Here is an 18188-nt window from a genome sequence, read left to right on the forward strand (position 1 = left end):
AGGGGCGGCCCGACGCGCGCTGCTGTGAGGGAGGAGCGGGCAGCCGCCATCTTGAGGGGATGGGTCAAATAACGCGTTGGGGGTTTAAATTCCCGGGGTGGATTGAGATGTTCAGTGAAAAATAAAATAGTGACAAATAAAATAATATACACCTAAACAGGTCGAATTCCCTTTTTCCTTAAGGCTGCCTTCCAGGCTTCTCTTTTCGCAGCTGCACCCATGATGTGCCAAAATGACTTCGTTACACTGAGAACACCTTCAAAGTCTTCTGAAGCTTCTCACCATCGTGAATTACTGTTTATGTACTGAATTTGGGGCATGGAAAGCCTAACGACGTTAGCCTACCTGGCACACTGAACTCCGAAGTACCTGGGTTTTAAACACAGTTTGATGTGGGGGGAAAAAGCCTTAGATAGCACTCCAGGAAAAAGCTTTCTGAGTTGCCCAGTTTCACTTCTATAATATCAAGAGCCTGTACTTCTAGTTATTATTATACTGCTATGTTTGTCGAGCACAAATTGTGAAAGAAAGATAAAAGTGGATTATAATGAGCTTCGTACCGTCTCATTTGATTTAAAAAAAAATAGCAAAACAAAGCCTGAAACTGGGAATTAAAACCGACTCCAGTTCCTGGCTTTGTCAGTGCCTGTTGTCAGTTTGGACACATTTCACTTCCAAGTTTCAAGTTTTCTCACTGATACAGGAGGAACTTACTGTCTTAATGTTCATCGGATAAAAACATGCCTCTGCAAGAGTAATATTAAAGTATAGTTGATTATTATTTCATTTATAGATACTTTCCTCTTTAAAAATCCAAATACTTATCAACATGACTCCTTCCTATTGTTTTAAAAATCACTTTAAATATGGTGGCATCCCATTTGACTTGAATATTTTAAAAGACCTGCAGCTGGATTTGCTTTCAGTCCCACTTCCTGCCCTCAGGGCTTCCTGTGACTTGAAGGCAGCTAAGCTCTATATTCAAAAGACTGTAACTTATTTTTTTTAAAACAAACTTTTTCAGCAGAGCAACATTCCAACTCAGGTGCAACCTACTCCTACCACTTCTATAAGTCATTTCCCACTCTCTGCTCCCACCCACAAGCCAAAGAAGTGAAGTTCACATGGACAAAAGCAGAACGGAGGCAGAGATAAAAATACAAATTTTAATTTGGAACACTTAGTGTATTTACAATGGAAAGCTTCTGTCTAGTCAAAGGACAAGAGATTAAAAAAATCCACATTCACAAATATGTGGACAACCTGCACCTGATGCAGGCCAATTGCTTTTTGCTACTTCAACTTCACCCAGGGTAATAATACCCATGAGAAAGCAATATCAAGAGCCTCAAGATGGTACCCAAGCAGTGCTCACAGAATGGAATCCAGGAAGTAGTGTGAATTTATTGAACAGCTGCTAAAATATCTATTTATATATATATATATATATATATATATGTACACATACACAGTCCCATTTGCAGTTAGGTCAGATTCAGCAAATCATTCAGAGAGAAAAAAGCAAGCAGACACAAGCCTACTGACCTGTGTGGAAGCACAGATTTACAGAGGCACTCATACTACCAGGTACATAGGTACCTCCTCACCCATACAGACACATGCATTCTTTTCCACTCTGCACTAGGACAAACACACAGGCAGGTGTTTTGTTAATGCTGTTTTATATGGTTTCTACATGCAGAAGAAACACTAGAAAAAGCACCAACCATTTCATCCAACCCCCAGGCTCAGAATCTGTATTCCTCTTGCACCAGAGGGCAATGGGAGGTGTGGAAAGGATAATGTCATCCGGTTTCACACTGAGCCACTGCTTCTGAATCTCTGCAACTTCTGCCACAGTGAGAGGGCTGAAGGTACATCACTTTGTTAACCAGCTGATACCAAAAGGGTGCAGTCCACTCCTGCTCCCAGAAATAGGCACGTCCTCCCACAACTTCCCTTGAGTCAGATTTTACAATCAAATGGCTGCAATGTGAGCCAGTTTAACTGTCTGATATTGCAGAAAAATAGATCTGCAAGAAGAGAGCAAGTATTTTAGCATTTGAATAGCCAGCTCAACCAAGTCACCCTCCAAGTTAGCCTGCTGTATGCTGGGTGAAGCTCCTGTTTCAGCAACAACTTGTCTGTAGAGTAGCTGAGCTATCAAGTCACTCTGAGCTCCTGTTTTCACCTTGGTCACAGTCCGCACGCCACTTCCTTTATGAGGTGCTTTCCCTCTTTGGGAAAGGAGTTCTTGCAGAGGTCTCTCTTGGTTGAAAAGGCGTTGAACTAACTCAATGGTTGCAAAGAAACCTTGGCCTTCCTCCAGCATAATCTGCTGCTGTCTCCAACAAACCCATTTAAGGAGGGTTAGAAAGATAGGGAGGCATAGGAAAGGGGAGACAGGAAAGGAAGGGAGATGTGATCCTCTCTCAACAGTCACAGCAAGGGGAACTAAAGCAGAAATAGATCAAAGATGGCTGTGGAGGCTGCAAGGTTGAGGAGAGTTCTGGTTTAGTAAAGCCTCCTGAATAGCTTCACTGCAGCCACTCAGCTCCATCTGGTTGAGAACACAGCTGATATGCTCCACAGTTGCAGCATAGCCCATCTGAAGTTTCCACAGTCTGAGCATTTCATATTGGGCATCTCGTAAACGCCGATGCTCCAACTCAATTCGCTCTAGATCATAGTCACTCAGACCCAGACGCCTCACAAACTCTTTCCACCGAGATGGCGGTACGTGATCCACCACGGTGTAGAGAATAGCAGGATCTGGGAGAAGAGGAGAAATTAAGTGTGAGAACCAGGATTTTGCAGCCTCAAGGGGAACGTCAGTCATTGAAAGACTAGATGGTGCCTTGGAACTGTGCATTGCCCCCTCCTGTTCAGGTCTTCTACAGGGTAGTCACACAGACTCACGTGATGTCCAGACTCACTCTTATCCCTCAAAAAACAATGTGATACTTCCATATGCAGTTGTATAAGGTTATGAGCAGAGTTAAGCATATATATTCAGGGCTTTGCTGCCACACAATCCTACCCCCCCACCCTCCAAAAAAAAAAAAGAAAAAAAACTCTGTGTCACCATTCCAGAGGCATTAAGACTGACACCATGACAGCACCTATGAGGATCCATTTTGCTGGTAGCAAAAAAAGGCAACAGGAAAGCCTTGCATTGACGTTTAACATATACAAACTCGCAGGTTCTGGGTGTGTTTATTTGTATTGTGCCATGCATGAAGTATGCATGCAGGTCATGCACACCTGGTAAGGTTTCATACATCCTCCCAGCCACATCTGCATAATCAAGTCCTGGTTTGCCTAGGGAGGGATGGGGGAGTTTCACTTACTGTCTGGTAGCTGCGTCTTCCTCGCAGGTCTGACACAGTCTGGTAGCTCATGTGAACTTTGTGGCAGAGGTGCAGATGGTGGCATTGCATTCACTAACAATTCTGTTTCCTTCTGGGCCTCAGGAAGGATAGAAATTGCACTCCTTTTAACCTCAACCTGAAAGAGACATTGTGTTAGTCCAGAATCACCCACAGCACCCATCTCCTGCAAGGAATCACTAGCTTTATATACAAAAATGTAGCAAAGATAGGTAGGGAGCAGGTGATGAGGTTTTAATTCTTCCAATATGTCTCGTTTGAACAGAAGGTACTAACCATTTATTTCCCAAGGAGATTTTTTGTTTTGTTGGTTGTTGTTTTTTGTTGGTAGTGGGGGGGGGTTGTTTGGTTTTTTTTTGTTTGTTTGTTTGTTTTTGCATCACAGAAATGGTAGTCTGGAAGAAATTTTTTTTTTTTTTTTGCAAAAATCAAGTAAGCCTGGGACCCCTGTCCTGGTTTCAGGTAGGACAGAGTTAATTTTCCTCCTAGTAGCTGGCAGGGTGCTATGTTTTGGATTAGAATGAGAAGAGCGCTGACAACATGCTGATGTTTTAATTGTTGTAGAGCAGTGCTTACACCAAGCCAAGGACTTTTCAGCTTCTCTCTCTGTCCTGCTAGCGAGCAGGCTAGGGATGCAGCAGGAGCTGGGAGGGGACAGACCCAGGACAGCTGACCCAAACTGGCCAAAGGGGTATTCCATACCATCTGACGTCATGCTGAACAATATATAGGGGTGGCTAGCCGGGGTGGAGGGGGGGGGCCGGCTGCTCGGGGATAGGCTGGGCATCGGTCAACGGGTGGTGAGCAATTGCATTGTGCATCACTTATTTCGTACACATTATTACTATTAATACTATTATTATTATTATTATTGTTGTTATTCTTTTCCCTGTCTTAATAAACTGTCTTTATCTCAACTCACAGACTTCACTTTCCCGTTTCTCTCCCCCATCCCGGAGAGGGAGGGGGGAGGGTGAGCGAACGGCTGTGTGGTGTTTGACTGCCAGCTGGGCTAAACCACAACAACCCCAAATCACCACCATTCTACAAGTTCCACAGGACACTTTTCCCATCAACCTTCTTTGTAAGGCTGTGGGAAACCCTACCTGGACTATTGCTTGGGCCCTCTTAATTGGGGAAAAACAGTGGACCTGAGGAAACATTGTAAAGCAGTACTCAGGGGCTTCTGGGTTCAAGATCTAAAGCAAAACAAAATTACTTCAATTCTCTCAACTTAGGGCATATAGAGAGAAAAAGGGATTAAGGATCACCTGTTGCAAAAAACAATGCCTCCGGAAAAAAAATGAACACAGAGACAGAAGTTTGAAAAGCATCCCCTAGCAGAGAGGGGGTAAAATGTTAATGGATCCGCCCTCTAGAATGAAAAACTTTTGAATTAAACAACCCTGTTATTCAGATTACTTGAAAATACAAGGCCTGAAAACAGCCCATGGGGAACAACATTACTCTGGATCCCAGGTTAACATGGTTGAAAAAGGAAGGGAAGCTCTTATAAACATCATCTTGCTCACCTCAGATACTGACTCCTTGCTCGTCTGCAGTGAAGAAACTTGAAAGAAAAAAGAAAGAAAGCAGAAATAATTTTCACTTCCTCTCTTCCCAGAGAAAACAGGAAAGCAGCTACTCACGATCCTGACCTCAAAAGGTTTTATAGCAAAATGCCCATCTCGCAGCAACGAGCTCACATGCACTTCCAGTCACAGCACAGAAGCAGAGTTGTAAGAACTGCATCAACAATCTTGCCTGTTGAGTTTTCAGATTCCTCTGGCCTTGCAGCAAGGCAGAGTAATGGGATCCCACTGTTTCCCTCACACGTGTGTGTACACATACATTCACACAGCAGAGTGATGTCCATCACAATTAGTATCACAGCAGATGCTGCTGTACTCACCACAGGAGTAGAAAGAAGAGGCTATCCCATTTTCCTGAACCAGTTTCACTATTTTATTTACAATGTAGAGGACAGAGATAACTCCAAATATTGCAACAATGATGCCAAGGACAAGGCTCCCATCTGGACAAAAAGAAGAGGGCAAATGAATGAGAGACCAAGAAAGGAGGAGTTAAACACTGGAGAAAGAATAGTAAGTGAGCACATGCAAATGCCAATGAGAAAAAGAATAATGATTTGAAAGAGGAGAAAAAGTAACGGGTTGACAGAAGGTGTCAACAGAACAAAAACCCACACTGGAAAGATTCCACCATCTCCCAGTTCCCCCAGTACTCACTCAGCCCAGATGAATTTGGTGAGGTAGTCACTGGGCTGTGACATTGCAAGCATTCTTCTCCAGAGCAGCTGAAAGAGCAAATCAGAGATATGAGCATGCATGAAATGAGACACCAGCCATTTGCATCAACCCTAAATAACAGACAAATCAAGATGAGCCTGCAAAGCAGAGCAATTCAGTGTGCCTAGTGACTACAGGTCCTCAGTGGTTCACCATGATGCCTACCATGGAGAGGGCCAGAGTGGAGGACACCACCAATTGCCCCAGAAAGCCAGAATCTTGTCAAATCGAGATGGACAAAACCTTTAAAAAAATTCCCTCCCCACAGTGGGACTTGCATCTGCTCTCTCTCCTACTCAGTGGAGGCTCATATAGAGGAGAAAAAAAGCTCACCTGTTGCAAGGCATGCAAATGTTATCAAGTGACAGGAAGAACATAGGCTTACACCTGCAAATCGTGTTTCTGTTCTTTGAACCTGCAGAGAAAAGAAGAAACCGTTGCCGTAATGTGGACAGAGAAGAAAACAAAAAGGGAAAAAAATCATTCTGAGATGGGTGGGAGATTATTCTTCTTAGAGCCTGGAGAATTGCTATTGGAGAAGAGAAAGAATATTCAGTCTATTTTTGAGGATGGGGTTGGGGGAGGACAAAAATAAATAAATAAAAACAAAGGTGAGCGTATCACTGTCCTGGTAGGTCAGAGACCTCTGTAGAGGTTGAGAAAGGGAATAAAATCACAGTGCAGCTGAGACTGGCCTGATGGATAAGGATAGTTCCAGTACAAAAGGGGGAAAAGTCACTCTAGTTCAAGCATGACAGGAAGGGGAAATCGCATTAGTTAGGCAAAAATGAGGAAGATGTGGTCCCCGAGCAGCTGGGACTGGTGAGGAAGTCCGTTTGGGGCAGGGAGAAATCACTTCAAGCCATGGGACAGACATACCCACTCTTACGATCTGCTGTGCTCTAAGCATAAGAAATGAGCAAGCTATTGCTTTTAAGCAAGTCACAGCATGGACACTGAAAAAAGATGTGGGAAGAAGGAGGCAAGTGAAGGAGTAGTGAAGGAAGGACAAAGTTAAATGAAGGGAGGGAAAAGACACTAGAATAAGCAGTATACATTTTGTGGCAAGCGAGTGACAGAACTGAAATAGTTCTACATCAGACAGGAGGGAAGGAAATTGCTCAAAGGCAGTGCAAGATGATGACCCCTGAGGATAGGTGTAAGCATGGGAAACTGACAAAGATCACTGAATGCCAGAGGGAATGCATTCACCAGGGAGACAATAAAACTCACACTAGGCAGGGTAAGAGATGTTGAAGGAGACAGGAAATACTGAATTTGCAAGGAAGAGGGGATAGCTTCAGGACAACAACCTAAGGAGCATTCAAGAGACATGAGCAGAACTGGACTTCAGCACAAATTGGAGGGTGGCAAGCATCCTGGGGCTGGGTTAAGGTTTCTGATCCTGACTGCAGTTGAGACAACTTGCGACACCTAATATGGGTAGCTCTCCCAGACATCTGCACCAGACCCACATCACAGCGTTGGTGATAAAATGCCACTGGGTACACTTCAGCATTACTTTAAAACACTGCACTGTACACTGGCATTTTCAGCCTTTATACGCACAGTGCCTAGAGCGGTTGGTTAGGAAAATGCAATAAGCATCAGGAGAAACAGCCAAAGAAACGCAAAATAAGGAAGGCAAAGGGGAAATCTCCACCAGAACATTAAGACCTTGCTTCAATACATGCAAGGCAGGCAGAGCTACTGAAATTAAGTAGCAAACATCTCATGACAGCCAAGACAAGAAAACATTCAAGGACAAAAAGAAGGTAGAATCTGTGACAGAAAACAGGGATTGATGCCAAAACAGGTAAAAAAGCAGTCTTCCTGGGGAAAGCAGGCAGGCAAAACAAAGAGTTGTTCCAAAACTAAATTCACTTCAGGGAAAGGCAGTGCAGTGTCAGAAAGCAAGGAGAGGGCTGCAGATGTCTATCCTAGTGGCAGCTGCCTATAGGTGTATCTGTACTTGAGCCGTACCCGTGCCATACTCACAGTTCGCAATAATCCCATTGGGGCACAAGCTGCAGTTCCTACAGTAGAAGAGATCAGACTGGCCAATCTGATATTGATTCTTCCGACAGCCACATACAGTATCTTGCTTTGGGGTGCATGGGGTCTCTACTATCTGCTGCAAGTCTGATGAAAGAAAAAAAGTGACTATTCCAACCTCACCTTCAGCTGAGACCACCATTACAATGACAGGTATTACTAGCCCCTAACCTACCCACACACACAAAAAAATAAATGCTGCAACTCACCTGTACGACACTGTGTACACTGGAAGCATTTAGACATGGTGTTGTCAACAGCTGTGAATGTGCCATTAGCACATGGAAGACACACAGGTGCCTGGTCAGCCCGTTCACAGTCTTTTGCCTTGTAGGTACCTGCAACAAAAATCACTTAGCAGAGATCTGACAGAAAGACAAATGTGCTGTCTTAGGGAGGCTGGGAGTCACTGGGTCCTCAGAGAAATCCTGGAGCTGACAGGGTAGGACTTTTCCTCTCACCAGCACAGAGTCTGACAGAGGAAGAGAAGAGACAGTAAGAATTTCTACCAAGGAAAGGGAGTTCGGACGTAGCTGTAGGACAGAGTTTGAGAGAGCAGCACAGAGGAATGCCTCTGAGGCAAAGGTCACTATTAATGTACTTATTCTACAGTAATGTACCTGCATGGCACCTCATGCAGCAGTGAGTCTCTCTGGGATGTAGGTATTGTCCAAGTTGACAGTGCACCTGCCTCTTTTCCCTCCTCAAGGGGTTGAAGGGATCTCTTCTATCCAAAGCGACCCGGCGGGCTTGCAGTGTATATGGCACTGGAGCAATTTCTACAGATTCCTCCATCAACATACAGACAAACGTTAAGATTACCTGTAAATACAGAGGGAGAGGATGAGGAAGAGAGGGGAAGAAAAAAAACAGGGTTAGAAAGCCTCATATTCCCTGACAGGCTGCGCAGCTGACTTTAGCGCTTATGATTCAGGATTACTGTAAAAGTGCTTTCAACTGACTTGACCAATTCAAATATCAGGACCTCCACCTGACGAAAGTGCAAGAGAGGGAGATTATTTAGGGAAAAAAAAAAAAAAAAAAACCACCAACACCATGCCTGTCACCAGTGTTGTTAATATGCCACACAGTAGCCAATATGCCAGACAATGATAAGCTGTTTGTATATAGAGCAAATACTATTTGTGATGTTCAATCTAAAGATGGAATGCCTTGAAAATGCTGCAGCTTGCAAGAAAGTTACTCAAGAGCAAAGGAATGTTTCATTAAGGAACACGGTAAGTCAGTCCATCCAGAAACTGTTCCAGAGAGAAGAATGCATCCAGTACTTGCAGTTCTACTGAATAAATAAACCAGATGGCAAGTTTGGAATAAAAAGGCACAGGATGATCTCACAGCAATATGAAGTACAGACAGGCTTCCAAAACTTTTTTTGAGCAAGCCTGCCCTAGAGAAGTGGGAAAGTTAGGTTTTCAACTTCTCCCCAAGAAACACACTTTTCCTTTTAAACTGACACTGTTAGCATTCAGCCCGAACAGTCTGCTACAAAGCTGTAAACGTTTTGGGTATTTTACTCCTTTAAGATTTTCTTACCATTTTTAATTTTGAAGACGACTGTTGTCAAGAATTTTAACAGAAATATTGAGATTGGTGTGACTGCATTATGACTGTAAGTGTGTGTACACGGAACAACAGCAAAGCAAAGAGTTAAAAGAACAGCCTGTATTGGTAATGAACAACACCATTCCCTGGACACCATTCCCAGCAGTAAGATTGAGAAATGTGCTGTTAATGTCACGGCCAAAAGGTCTACGCTCTGGTAAGACCACAGCATAGATGACTCATCGACAAAAGACCATGCACGGGAGGATTTAACAAGATTGCAGCACAGCACATGAACAAGTCCATTGCCTGTTGGCCCAGCTGAAAAACAGACCCTAGACATGTACTTCAAACATGCACTCAGACAAGTTAAAAACAAACAACAAAAAAGGGGGAAAAAAAAAGGAAAAAAAAAAAAAAAAAAAGAAAATCTGGCCCAAGATTTACAGAGCTTGAATTCAGCATGATCCTACAGCGAAGACCCATCCCATATCAGCTGATGACTCCTGAAGGCTATGAAGCCTATGAAGCACTTGTCCAAAAACTAGTTTGCATTGCCATGAAGAACCCCAGTGGCGTGGTGAAGACTTGACAGCCAGCATCCCTCATCCTCTGCATCACACACAAGTGACCCTGGCCACATCACCTGGACACGCACATGTTGGTGCTTCTGAGTATGTCAGGGAGAGTGTGTGCTTATGTAGTCTATGCATCAGGCAGTGTGAATGCATAAAAACCGACTTTTTTTTTTTTTTGGAAATAAATATCACTTCTCCTGCTCATACAATCTCACACTGAGTTTTATTGCACTAACTTCCATGCAACATTTTCCCAACGTGCATTTTTGAAAGCAGTAAGATACCTGGCTGTACAGGCACAGCTACAGAGCTCTGTTTTCTTTTTGCTTCTTTGACTAGGAGAACTATAGCAAAAGAAAAGCAAACCAAAGAGGGTAAACCACAACGCTGATACCAGTTTTGTGGTTGCAGTCTTCAGAAAGGATACGCAAAATGAGATGGCTATGACAGCTCCATGCTGTCCTGTTTCTCTCTCAAAACTGAAGCCTTGTAGGAGAAAGTAACATACATGAAGGCCATTTAAAACTTTAAGGACAGGTCTTTGCAACTCTGACAAGGCAATAACCCCATTTCTTCCAAGAATTTCAGAGCACTGTCATGCAACAGATATCTTCAATATACCAGATGCTAAAATGGTGAACTGGAGAAAAAAAAAGAAAAAAAAGAATCACATATTTAAATAGTTATTGTTTCAGATTTAATTAGCTGACCACAGGATAAACGCAAGCACTCCAACACTAAGAAAAAAAAAGAAAAAAAACTTGTTTCAGCAGCTGACAGTCTTACAAGATTGATTGCCTGCAGGAAAATGGGTAAAAGATCATTTACACAGATGGTCTGACAATAACAGTAAAAAAAAAAAAAAAAGATTCTCTAGCCAATGATAAATCCTCTAACAAGAGAATATATGCAGCTGGCCCCAAAGTCAAACAAGCCAGTAATATAAACAAGGGAGGGAAGCATCAAAGATCAAGCCAAAAACACATACAAGATTGGTCAGAAAAATCTTCAGAAAAAAAGAAATTGAAAACACCTTTCCTGATTTTTTTTAATTAGATTAAGTGAAAGTGTCTACAAGTGTAATCAAACCAGAATCAGCACATTCATTATTACTGATTGAAATCTGAGGAATGGAGTCATAGACCACAGATGACTCACAACCAATGACTTGGCCTTTCAGAAAAAACATTCACACAGGAAAAAAACCACCATTTTAAGCAGCTCCCAAACCGTTCAGCTGTTACACTAGTTTATACCCATGATAAACTTCATAGAGTTCAGAAAATACATGAAATTATCAAGCACTGAAGCCTCAAGCCACAGATAGCAGGTCACCAAGGCAGAGTTTAGAGGTTTTGTACAACAGAAACAGAATGATTTTCCGTCATTGAATTTACAACTCTCCACTCCAACTCCACTTGCCAGGAGAAAGAACGAGCACCCACAAACCAGCGCTGCTCAGAAAAATGGGCAGCCTGGATTACCAAAGCCAAATGATAATTCAAACCACCAAACCACATCATGCACACCGGTGATTCATGTTTTTAGTTAGCGGGGACTGCCCAGGAAAAAAGAGTCAGCAGAAACTCTAGGCTTCACTTCTGAAAGTGCTGCAGAAATAAACAAAATATTGCAGATGAAAACAAGCACGGTTTCCTCAAGCCACTCCATTCCTCTGGGTGACAGCTACGTATCCCCAAATTCTCACCACATGTGAGGCAACCCTCACTCCTTTTTGCATCTCCAAGCACTTACTGGCTGATAGCTACAGTCAAAAATACCGCATAAGCCCTGGAGCTCTTCCGTGCAAATGTTTTGCTGCTGAGGCACAATTAGGAGCCCCTGCAACACCTCCAGACTGAAAATACTCTTTGACTTGCTGTCACCGCTACAATTTCCATCCTTGCTGCTGCTTCTGCCTCACCAGATTGTGCACAGAGATCTGCAGGAGAGACAACATCTATGCAGACTAAGTAAAGGACGAAAGAAACAACAAAGGTAAAAGTGAAGGATGCAGCAAGATGCAAGAGAAAGGTGTGGTGGGAAAGAGAGGACCCTCAAGAGGGTCTTGGAGAGGGTCATGATGGAGACGGTTGTGTAGGGAACAAGATTTCCCTCTCCCAGAAAGCCAGTGGATGCCCAGAGGTGTCAGCAAAAGGGAAAGGCCTCTCAGAGAAAGCAAACTGGATGGGAAGGAGGGGATCAGATGAGTGAGACCTGACTCCTGCCCCCACAACTGGTGCCTTGAGACCCTGCCACCGGTGGGGTGAGCTAGCAGGAATGAAATACTTGCTGGAGCAAACACTTGGGTATGAGTATCCCAAACAATTCAGACAGCATTGCTCACCACCAGGCTAGTGCTTAAAATAGCCCCACATTAATAACATCCAGAGCTTATATCTCCTTAATACAGAAACATTAGGCTAAAAATTTCAAAATAAAACAATTTTATAAATCCAGATGCACTGCTGAAATCCAGAGATTGGGAGGCTTACTCCTTTTTTGTACACATCTAACATATTGGATGTGTAATAAAGTGTTTTCCTCCAAAAAACTTATTCAACTGTTTCTCTCAAGGCAAACTTCCATTTTGCAAATTCCACTTCTAAGCTAATGAAATACCTGCAAACAAAAGGCAGTGCAAGTCATTAGAATTTCTCAAATACTTAATATATGCTATATACTTCTTTCTAATAGGGATGAAACTTCCTTTTGCTTTAAAGCTCAACAGGATTATACCACAGTGCACAAGTAATCTACGTATCAGTCATCGGTTAGCCCTTTTGGTGAGTCATAAAAATTTGCAAGCTTGGAAGTTTGGAAGCAAATAGAGAGTGATGAGACTGAAAAGAAATCAGGGTGCAGGATTATCCTCATGTTGTTTGGTTGCTTCATCCATTACCAAAATCTCTTCAAGGCTGCATTTTTTAGTTTGATATATGAAGATGCACGGGAAACCAGAACTTCTCCTTTAAGCATTGAGAAATGTATATTAAAGCAACATTTACAGGAAGCTTTTCTCATTGCTCACTAAAACCTGGAAAGGTCAAAAAAAGGATACAAGAGCTAATATTAAAATAATCCTCCATTTTATGAAGACTGAAGAGTGGAATACTACATTGTAGGCCTTGTCTAAAACCAGGAGAGTGATAATAGCTCTTACACTACTATGAAGGGAAGCCTTAGAAATCTTACTTAAAAATGTGTTTGTGAATTAAGACCACGAACTTCACATCATAAAATGCATGCATATAGTATATGAGTATGCATAGATAAAGTAAAGAGTGGAAGTGATCACAACTATAAGAACATAACTTTCTAGCTTTTCATTAAAGGACACGGTGGTGCACACTATGCCTGAGTCCTGAGCGTGTGCACACAAATGCCACCCCAGCAGTTAGCCTGCCTGCATTCAGGGCTGACTTTGAGAGTGCAGCCATGCAGCTCCAAATCACAGCACTGTCTGAGCAAGCTCTGGGAGACGGCTCGGCAGGGTCTCACCCTTCAAACTTCCCTCCCCGAGGCTTTAATTTTGAAAGAGCAGCTGGGCACCAGCCCTTGGCCCTTGCGTGAGCTGCACTGCAGCCACGCTCATGCCCCTTGTCAGTGATTCACTCGGTGGATTCTTTAAGATTCAGGTGACTGCCACACACTGAGTGTGATTCATTAGAACTGACTTACTCCTGTTTGCTTCAATAGAAAAATGTAGCTTTGTGACCCTCTTTCTACTGTCAGGTTCCCAAGCCTGCAAGAGAAGGGCCCGTGTTTCCAGGCATTCAGAGGAAGCTCGTGGCTATCCAAGGGGCAAGGCCAAGGTTGTAACACAGAATACCTTGCTATGTCCCACGCAAAAGCAAGGCCCCCTTGTGATGACTAAAGAAATAGATAAGAGGGAGCAAAATGACAATATTTAGCCCAAATGATAATTTTTTACCCCAAATAATAATGCTAATGCAAAAAGAATGATTACTCAAAAAGCAAGGGAAAGGCATCCAAACTGACAATACTGGTTACTTGTGAGAACTGAAATTACCACGTAATTCAGATCGGCACAGGCCAAGATAACAGCATGCTTCATTTGGCTGGAAGTAGACAGCAATCAAGAACAGAAATTAAAATTGATTAATAAGCAGATAAAAAATTCAATGAGTCTGGTTGGACAAAGCAATCAGAAATGCAATCAGATGCTACGGACTATTAGGAAAGGATTGGAGAACAAAACAGAGAGCACTGATACGTCAACATGTAAATCCATACGGATCTTGTACTTAGAATCCAGATAACCATACTGGTCTCCAGTCCTGAAAACATAATTAACTTATTTTAAATTGATATATAAATTATAAAGAGAATGGTAACAAGGGTTATCAGTGGTACAGAATGGCTGCCATAAGAGGAATGGCTAAAAACAGTGGTCTGTAGAAGAGACAACCGAGCATAGGATAATCCAGAGGGCCCCCACGTCATTAATGCCATGGGGAAGATAAACTAAGGTGGCTGGAGAAGATGAACAGGGATGGCTGTTCTCTTTCTTTTCCGAAGAAAGAACTAATTGGCATCACCCAAAACATGCAAGGAACAGGTTCAAACCAAACACAGTGAGGTAGTTGTTTGGTCAACATGCAGCTGAGGTGTGGGGCTCCATGACACAGCACTGGGGTGCCAAAAATGTGCCTGGGCTCCAGAAGTGACCATTACATCCATCAGAAGGAGAAACATACACAGGGCTCCCAAACACGAAGACACCATTTTGACTCAGGAATTTCTACAGTCCACAGATCCCTGGAAGCTGGGAAAGTGTTTTTATTTTTCTTTGCTTGCCATGGTATGAAACCCTCAATAAAGGCCTGCTGCTGGCCACCACAGCCAACAGGAATACCAGGCCCAACAATTCTGGCTGACAAACTTGGTAGCCTGGTTTTCAGCTTCTATGTAACATGGCTTCCAGCTTCAAAATTGCAATTCCTCCCCTTACCTTCAGAAGGAACTGATGTCAGGAGCACCCTTATGGCTATTTTTTTTTCCTCATAAATCTGAACTGCCTTTAACAAATGAAACTGCCCTTATATATAAACTTATTTTTCAAATGAGACAGAAAACACACTGGCCTCAGGGAAGACAGCTGCCATTTTTTCTTCTACTGTAAAAGCTGGAAGTGCAGGGTGAAAACACAGAGGACAAGGAAATGATGTTAAGGACATGCAGAAAGAGAGAACGCATAGGAACAAATTACAGGAAATTCTGAAGAATCAGAGGAAACATAAAAGAATTGGAAAACTAGAACGGAGGCATCAAGGAAGTAAGAAAGGCCATGAGGGCAAATGTAGAAGGATATGGAAAGTAAATGGAAGACAGGAGGGCATGCAACAGAGCGGGAATTGTAACATTAATAAATATAGTATGGTTTTATGGAAAAGATGTGGACTATCTGGAATGAGTGTGTGTGGTGTAATTATGAACTTGAAATGACCACATGCAAATAGGCAGGGAAAAAATGTCCTGAAAAAGAAATCCTACTAAAGGGCGCTCTTCCTCTAACATATTATTTAACTGAGGACAACATAAAGATTAAGGAATTCAGTGATTTTGCACGTTTTGCTGAGAATAATGTCAGTAATATCACATATAGCATCTGAACTACAGCAAAATATGTGCACCACTATCATGAAGACAGAAATACACTCATTCAGGTTTGCTAACTGCTTTAAAATCTAAATGCAAGTCACTTCAGCAGTTCACATGCCCTGTCTAGGTCCCGAGATGTAAGTGATCCACACTCAGGGTTAAGGCACGGAGTGCTCCCAGTCCACAGCTTTAGTTGCGCTGTCTTGCCAGCACTAGTTGTGTAACCGGTTTCCAAAAGCTTCCACGAGCAGAAATGAAAACTTCTGGAAGAAGGTACCTTTGAGTTGGGTAGACACAACTGTCTGATGGCAAATGAACGAGTTACCCAGCATTATAAGTCTAGAGCAGTCAAGTGCAAGAGTTTGTTACTAGAAAGCTCGGGTATTCAGGGGCAAACAGGTTGATCTTGCAAATTCTATACCATAACGTAAAGCCGTGACATCACGTTTAAATAAAGAAAGGCAAGAAGCTGCAGGACAGGCAGACTCTCAGCGTAAACACACGGAACAACTTCTCAAAGACAGCCAAACCCACTTGCGGAGTCAAACCCGCATCATCGCGTTATCACGAAACGATACGCTCCCGGTCGCTATCACACGCCCGATACCGCACGGCCGTCCACCCCCATCAGCCAGCTTAGTCACGAAACTCTCAGATTTCTTCCAAAAACAACCTTTTCTCCCGCGAAATTGCGAAGAAGGGCTCAGCCACCTCGACCCCGAACAGCCGAGAAGTTAGAAGAAATCTCACCAGCAAACGCGAACTCGCTGTTTGAGCAGTCTCAAGCTCGGGGTGGGGGCAGAGCCCTCCGATCCCTGTTTGCGGGATCCCAGTCGCCTCTCCCCGAGGTTACTGCAGCACCACCGGGCTCCGGCACCCGAGGCCGCCTGGGGGCTGCCTGCCGCCAGAGCCAGCCCCTCGGTACGTGGGGAGTTAAGGGCCTCCGGGAAAACCGCCGGCCGTTCCCGTAAATCCAGCGGCGTTTTCCCTGAGTCAGGATAAATCCCGGAAACGGCACTGGGCGCCAACCCCGTCCCCGCCGCCCCGCGCCTCCCGCTGCCTTCCCCCCTGAGGGAGAAAATGGCTCCCCCGGGGCAAGGCGAGCCCCCGGGCAGCGGCAGCCCAAAGCGGGCGGGGAGGAGCGGAGCCCCGAGGAGCGGCAGCCCCGACACCGGCCGCGGCCCCGGGGCACAGGGAGACCCCCCCACCGGACTCCTGGCCCCCACCCGCCCCTCAGCTCCGGGGCCGCCCGCAGCCGAGCCCCGCCGTGCCTTACCGTGCATAGCGAGCTGCGGGGCAGCGCCGCGCCGGGCATGGCTCCGCCGCCCGCTACGTCCCCATGGCAGGGTCCCGGCGATCAGAGAAGCAGCCCCAGCCCAGCCCAGCCCAGCCCAGCCCAACCCCGGGCAGAGTAGCGCGGAGCGAGCCCGACCCGGCTCCCGCTTCCTGCCGCAGGCAGCGCTCGGCGGCAGCGAGGAGGACGGGCGGCGGAGGGCGGCCCCAGCACGGCCGCCCCGACCCCCGGGCCGGCCCCGGGGGCGGGCAGCCGGGGCTCGGCTCCCGGTTGGGGCTCCCGGGGCAGCGTTGTCTCTGAAGGCAGATCAGGCGAAGTTCAGTGCGGGCGGCGGAGGCGTCTGCGTGCCGCCGGGGTGTCTGGCAGCACGCGTGTTCCTTAAAAATCTGAACCGGTCGGTGGTGTCGTGTGACTGAAACGGCCGGAAAATACACGGAAAAGGAGGCTCGCTGTAATCTTAAAATTTCCTGATATAAAGCCGTTTCAGCCTTACTTAGTGCAAGTTTGTGTGGAGCTTCACCCTGCAGCTGTAAGGGAACTCTTTGCCCCTTAAATACATTGTAAGCACATAAGTACTTTTAAGAAATGCATTTGTCAGCCCAGAGTAGCATATTTGGAGTGTATATGCCCTGTACCTTTTAATTTGAAGTATATGTCTTCCTGTACATTTCAGTGAAGCAGCTGCAGGGGCAGTGGGAAGTAATGTAATGATGCAGTGTAGGCAGTATTCTGGATGAGCTCTGCTTAATATGTGTTTCTAAAGGTAGTGTTTTAAATATAATGAAAAATAATGTATACAGTGAGGAATAAGTGGCTAAATGATAAAGAACTCTGTTTTATTTGCTGTCCCTAAAACCTCGCCCTTGTGTTGCAGAGCCATTTCTGCTCTTGAGGTAACTTTTATTCGTTGTATATCTGCTCCTGCCCCTTGCCTGCTGAGGATGACCAGCGTCGGCCATTGCTACTTCAAGAGACGGGTGTCATGAACAGGAGGGACCACGAGCGAGACAGCTGCTGCACCCATTTACCAGGGACAGGGGACAGTCTGCCACGGGGAGGGTTTGTGACAGAGCACAGTCCTCCCATTTTCTGCAGTTATCTCTGTACTGCACTCAGAGGTCTTTCGGTTGAGCTACTAAGCTTTGTTTTGGAAGAACTTTCCCATTTCACATGCAGAAGCCCCAGACATGCATAAAATCAACACTGGGCCTTCCTTGAATTGTTTCAGATGAAGCCAAACATCTCCACACTCTTGTTTGTACTCCGGGCTTGCTTATCTGCTGTACAGAAGCCAGCAGTGGCACGTGCATGGCACAAGGTAACCAGAGCAGTGCAGCTTCATGGCTCCGCTCCCTTCAGCCTCGGGGCCAGCTCT

At 44.7% G+C, this 18188-nt stretch overlaps 1 protein-coding gene across 1 annotated transcript; it reads right to left on the reverse strand.

Annotated features, from left to right (window-relative positions):
- Positions 1–1152: 1152 nt before the first annotated feature.
- On the reverse strand, positions 1153–17132 carry TNFRSF1A (TNF receptor superfamily member 1A). The gene is made up of 10 exons (XM_040572135.1): positions 16796–17132; positions 8374–8575; positions 7963–8091; positions 7697–7840; positions 6032–6113; positions 5639–5706; positions 5302–5424; positions 4922–4959; positions 3351–3507; positions 1153–2772 (listed from the first exon to the last, which is right to left on the reverse strand). Exons 1-10 carry the CDS (start codon positions 16832–16834, stop codon positions 2471–2473), a joined length of 1284 nt encoding a protein of 427 aa, XP_040428069.1. The 5' UTR covers positions 16835–17132; the 3' UTR covers positions 1153–2470.
- Positions 17133–18188: the final 1056 nt, after the last annotated feature.

The sequence above is a fragment of the Cygnus olor genome, chromosome 1 (genome assembly GCF_009769625.2).
Source record: "Cygnus olor isolate bCygOlo1 chromosome 1, bCygOlo1.pri.v2, whole genome shotgun sequence".
NCBI classification, from domain to species: domain Eukaryota; kingdom Metazoa; phylum Chordata; class Aves; order Anseriformes; family Anatidae; genus Cygnus; species Cygnus olor.

Excerpts from the sequence above, each read along its gene's own strand:
- TNFRSF1A (XM_040572135.1), bottom strand. The coding sequence starts at position 16,834 with ATGCCCGGCGCGGCGCTGCCCCGCAGCTCGCTATGCACG. Across the intron at positions 8,576-16,795 it reads CCCGCAGCTCGCTATGCACG|GTAATCTTAACGTTTGTCTG; the intron begins GTAAGGCACGGC and ends CTGTATTTACAG. Across the intron at positions 6,114-7,696 it reads CAATGGGATTATTGCGAACT|GTTCAAAGAACAGAAACACG; the intron begins GTGAGTATGGCA and ends TTTTCTCTGCAG.